Below are 5,638 nucleotides of genomic sequence, written 5' to 3'. Positions count from 1 at the left end.
ACGGGCGTCTCCGAGTTTGGGATGTTGGAAGTATACAGCGAAAACGCCACCCGCGACATCGACTGGTGCGGACTTCTGGTATTGACCGCAGTCTGTGTATATGCTAGAGAAGAGAGAAATCGAGAGAAGAGCCAGAAGGCCAATCATGTGGCGGGCTTCATTGGCAATTGGGGTGGACTTCTGACCATGGGTGTACCAGTGGGCGGAAACTGAGCGTTCGACTTGTTGTCGATTTTCTGCGTTTGGGGACAGTTCGTCGTATACCAAGGAGTGTGATATAAATGCTTGGGCTGGGAGTTTACTTATAACCAAAGAATATTTTCTGTACGACGGATATGAATGATCGAACAAGTTGAATCCGGAAATTATATCGAGGAGCTACATGAATATATCGCTTCCCATCGAACGTCAAAACTGTATCATTGATCCTGTGACCTGTTATTCGACGGCTTATTAACAATGCCTTTTTCCCCCCTATTAAGGTGAAGTAACAGATTTCGATCCATCGTGCTTGAGTAACATGGAATAGTGATCTACCCCAAATATCTTCAAAACTCTTAGGACCTGGAATCCAGATGCAGCATAGAAAGGTTGCCCTGCAGGTGTCGCAATCAAATAACAGTCACGATTCTCCTTCACTGCTTGATCAATGCCCCAGTTTAGAAGGATTTTGCCGATACCCCTCCGCATATGTTTTGGATCAACACCGATGTAGTCAAGGTCTGATATGGAACTTAAATCGCGGATCTTGCAGTGAGATTTAATACTTACGCCAGACATCCTTCGCGCCTCGCTCGCCAAAGGTCACTTTCTGGTCCTCCTCGACAATGGCACGCGTGAGAGTAAACGCGTCCTTATCTAAAGTGTCGGGGAACTCTTCTGGCCCATACGCTATTTTACTATCCTCGGAATGTGGCCTATCCCATAGGGCAAACCCGACAATTTCGTGGTTGAGTTGATCGTCCTCGACAACTAGCATGACGGCGGATGGCCTTTTCATAGAAGCTCCCTTTCGCGCCGTTCGCCATACAACCTGGACATCATCATCAGAGACATGTGCCGGTCGAAGGCGTTCGGGGAAAAGATTTCGGGCTACGGGGTCGGTCTGTGGGTGAAAAGCAGCCGCCGAAATCCGGCCTATGGCGGGGGCGTCGGCTTCGGTTGCTGGGCGCAGGCGGAGGACCATTCTGGATTGTTAAGACGCCTCTACTACCTAGTTGAAACACGCAGATCGAAATATTTTGCAATTGGCAAACCGAGAGTCTTGATATCCTCCATATACCACAGAAAGCGGTAAGAAAGTGAGTCATTCGGAGAAAAGACAAGACATACCAGGGTGACGGGCTGCGGCGTAAGTGGATCTTCATGCTTCATCATACCGCTCGTTGCTCGTTCGGTCCAAGCCGCTCTGGTGGCGCCAACGGCGTTCCCGATCCGGAAGCTGAGACCAACGAATTACAACGTACAGTAGCAGGTAATTACTCTGCGCCTCTGCGCGCAACATATAGTCAGCATCTGTTGACCAAACCATACCTTCCGCTAGGCCCACATCTCTTCAGTAATTACTTCTTTCGTTACGGGAGGACACACTGGTCCAGATACAGTGTGAATGTGTCCCAATATCGGAACAGGACGAGAGTTTGCGGCAATTGATTACGGAAGTGTCTAGACTACCATTCCAATCTTGACCTTGTCCCTCTCACTGGTAACTGTCCGCCAGAATATCCGGTTTCCTGTCCTTGAGATCTAATATCATTTGCCCAAACAACCCATTTGCCCACGAGAACCTTGGAAAGAAATGTTAGGTGCTGTTAGACTTGTTTTGAATGAAGCACTTACCATTGCCTGGTCCAATCGCTTTGATTAAACGTGTTGACACTTTCATGCATCAAGCCAAACCCGTCAGTGCTGCTCACTACCTCTTTCAATACCGACTTGATCTCTGCATCGTCATCACTCGTGAGAATTCGTACAATGCTGGACATCGGCCACGCTTTCCCTGGGCGGGTGTGAGGGCCGCCAATTCCGTTGATGACTGGTCCACGCATGAAATATGGATTGCCATTTGTGCCTGTTTCATCGAGGAGAACTGCGCGGGTGTTCTGATAAATGGGATCGTCAGAATCCAGGTAGCCCAAGAACGGCGCAGACAGCAGTGATGGGATATTAGCATCGTCCATGACTAGCGCTGACCCATAACCATCCACCTCATAGGCGTACACTTGTGTCTTGGTGTTGAAGTCGGTGATAATTGCATTTGCCTTGATAGCATTGTCGACTGAACTAGCAAGACACTTCATCTGAGAAGCCAAGCCTGTTGGCGCCTTGTCACCTAGTTTCTCCATGATCTCTGCTGTAGATGCCAGATATCGAGAAAACATCATATTGGCCGGGATGAAGAGTTGGAAGATCGTACTATCGTCACTAGGCCGGAAAGCGGAGCGAATGAGTCCCGTTCCGTTTGCCACAGGGCTACCGTTGCCAAGATTCAACAGGGTCTCAGAAGCGGTTGTGGTGTCACGCATGAAGGTATACGGCGAAGTGAGAACCTGCCCATCTGCCCCGTATGTTGGTGTCATCATGGCTTTGGCAGTAGCCATAACGGCCTGTATTCCAGCTACCCATTGGAACTTGCCGAAAAATTCAAGGTCATTTGTTGCCGAGTAGTAGTTTGTTGAGACTTCAAGGAAAGCTGCTAAGCTATCGAGCTCATACTTGCATTCGAAAACGCTGAGGTTGCTGTAGGTAGGCGTAACTTGATCGGTCGCAGCATAGCTGTTATCCGCAGGCGGAATGTTCGCTTCCACAGGGGCTTGGAAGGAATTGCAGTACGGTGACGTTAACAAGTAACGGGCTTGTAGGTTGATAACTCCACGATACAAAGAAGCAATGCTGTCTGCTGAGTCATTTGCCTTTAGGACGGGAAGGTAAGACTGCATTTGGTTGGCAGAGTCTCTGAGCCACATAGCATTGATGTCGCCCGTGATAACAAAGGTGAGCTCTTCGTCCGAATTATTAGCCGCATATCCTTTCCATTTGATTGCTGTGTCCAATGTATTAGGATATGAGTTCTGGAAAATTCGATACAGATCTGGATCTGCGATTGTGTCCTCCATGTCAGCGATCAGATTCTCCACATCCGATGAATTGAAGGTACGGCAGGCTGGGTCTGGACGCATATAAGCAAGCTTGTATATGCCGTCACTATATGGAGGGTGTTTCTCCATGGCATACTCCGAGTAATCCGGGCATTGAGCTAATGCCAGCCCTGCGGAGAGGGCTACATAAATGAGATTCCTGGATAGACCCATTTTGAACTCAATTCGAACCCTCAATTTCGGAATACAGCTTTAGGGCAGACGGCCCAACGGCTCCTTCGTGATGGTGATGGAGCCATGCTTTTGTAGCTTTAAGAGCTTCGCTATAACGCTTTTATATCTCCACCTGCCTAAATCTTACATTCAACAACCGGCCCGGTAACGGGTCACGCTCACGAGGGATGCTACGTTCCTTGGTTCCACAACTTTCCCCTCTCTGACGATCTTCATGAACCCCCGCCATCAGCAATGGCACAGACTTTTTGAGTCGGTCTTCCCCGCAATCCTACCTCCCCGTTTGAGGAGACGAATCAAAATCCCCTGGATTCCTTTCCATACTTTAAAAAGACTGGATGTTACCTCATTAAACATACATGCGCATTGTCGAGAATTTCAGTATGGTGGTCCTGTTAGGCCTTGTTATATTCCAACTTATAGCGTAGTAGAGGATTGAACCCTGGAACACTTTTACATACGAGATTGATTTCGAACAACCGACCCCCACGGATGTGGGCATTCAAGGTGGAACTATAGATAGCCCAGCCCACCTTGCCCACCTACGGATACTGCTACATTTGTAGCGGAGCGTGATAAGGGCAATTGGCCAAGCCAACCCACGTAGTTGGGGCATGCTAAGGCAAACAATGTTGATGTCCGACATACTCAAATGCTTGTGCCGAGCTTCACTTTATAAGAGCATCACTATAGAGCTTTGCAGCCGTGCCCCCTGATCTATTGGGTAAATGCCATTAATTGTAAAGAGGTATGTGGCAAGGGCAAGCAGGAGAAGGGAGGTTGGAGCATTCTAGGTAGTATTTTGTGATATTGTCGTAGTAAAATTCAGTACAGATTGTATATGCCGTTACATGGACTGCCGGGAACCCCAAAGTCAAAGATAAGTTCGTAGTGGGCAGGGAAAGTGGTGGTCCTCCGCGAGATGTATGCTTTAGGGAGGTGTGCTATAAAGGCGGCGCAAGAGGTCTCAAATAATATGAAAGACTTCAATAATATGTTCCAAGCTGCTGAAAAGTTTTTACGCAGCCTTGTCCAGGTTATTATATGAGTTGCTTCATTTCTATTCGTGCCTGATGGATTTCGGTGCCTAATTTACCAGCTGACATTAGGCTGCAATAAGTAGCAAGTCGCTGTATTCTTGACTCGGCTAGAACTTCTGTCGTCGCAATGCCACCAATGGACAGGCCAAACAGGAAACTACTCTTTGGAGATGAAGTCTGTCATCTAGGAGATGCCTTCGACTTACATTTCATAAAGCCAAATTTTGAGGACCTGTTCGCTCTTGCCAAGACACATTCTGTTGAATATGGAGACCCTGGCGTTCCAGACTTGGTTCACTATTTCAACAGAGCTACTAGAATGGAGTATCAGACGCGTGCAAAGGAGATAAGCAGCGGTGTGCCTGCTTGTCTTGAGTGTCTCGACAAGACTTTTCGGCAACAACAAGATCGCAGTCCTCAGGCGACCCATCCGGACATATTATCTGCGCCGGGCACTTTTAAGTACGATGCATTGCCAAATACGGGTTCGCTCCGTATACTAGAACTCCAGGCTTCACCAATGCACGAGGCTCCTTTACGAGGCATCTTGAAGACACATTCAAGCAAGAACACGGCAACCTACTTCGCTTTATCGTATACATGGGCTGGCATCGAGGCGAGTGATAGCCTTGACTTGACAACAGGAATATTGCCAATTACTGGTAACCTTGGCTTGGCGCTCAGGGCACTCCGGAAGCAAGATTCGGTCCTTCATATCTGGATAGATGCTGTATGCATCAACCAGCAAGACACTGCCGAGAAATCCGTGCAAGTTGCTCAAATGGGTGACATTTACAAGAATGCCGAAGTCGTCTTGGCATGGCTTGGGTCAGAGACTAAGCACACATCAGCCGCTACTGAATATTTAGAGGAACTCGCAGCACTCAGCGAGACAGAGAAATATGATAGCCATGTTCGCCCGCTCGCTCTTCCCGCCATGGACAAATTATATTTTCCTATGGAAATCGATGAAGCGGTTCGGATATGTCGGATGCAACAGTCCAAGCATCTTGACGACATATACGGCAGAACCTGGTTCACACGCCTCTGGGTTGTTCAGGAAGTCCTGCTAGCTAAGCAAATCACCCTTAATATTGGCCACTACCAAATCGACTTCGAGCGATTTCGTAGGGCCACAAGACTTCATAATGCGGCAGAGAGCCTGATCCAGGGGACAAGCTTCAGCAGCTCCCCGTTCTGGCCCGCCTTCGCCCTCGTGGCATATCGTGATCAACTTCAACAGGTCAATAGCGGTAGGGTCATGTT

The 5,638-nt window shown here is 48.4% G+C and overlaps 1 protein-coding gene across 1 annotated transcript; it reads right to left on the bottom strand.

Moving 5' to 3' along the window:
- Window positions 1–760: 760 nt before the first annotated feature.
- On the bottom strand, window positions 761–3,311 carry UCRPA7_5031 (putative duf1237 domain-containing protein; the record flags this gene model as incomplete). Its single annotated transcript, XM_007917581.1, has 3 exons — window positions 761–1,105; window positions 1,333–1,441; window positions 1,840–3,311. The coding sequence occupies 3 exons, from the start codon at window positions 3,309–3,311 to the stop codon at window positions 761–763; spliced, it is 1,926 nt and encodes a 641-aa protein (XP_007915772.1).
- Window positions 3,312–5,638: the final 2,327 nt, after the last annotated feature.

This window comes from Phaeoacremonium minimum (assembly GCF_000392275.1).
Source record: "Phaeoacremonium minimum UCRPA7 unplaced genomic scaffold PA7_03_scaffold_379, whole genome shotgun sequence".
NCBI lineage: Eukaryota > Fungi > Ascomycota > Sordariomycetes > Togniniales > Togniniaceae > Phaeoacremonium > Phaeoacremonium minimum.
This window is presented reverse-complemented; position numbering and strand designations above follow the sequence as displayed.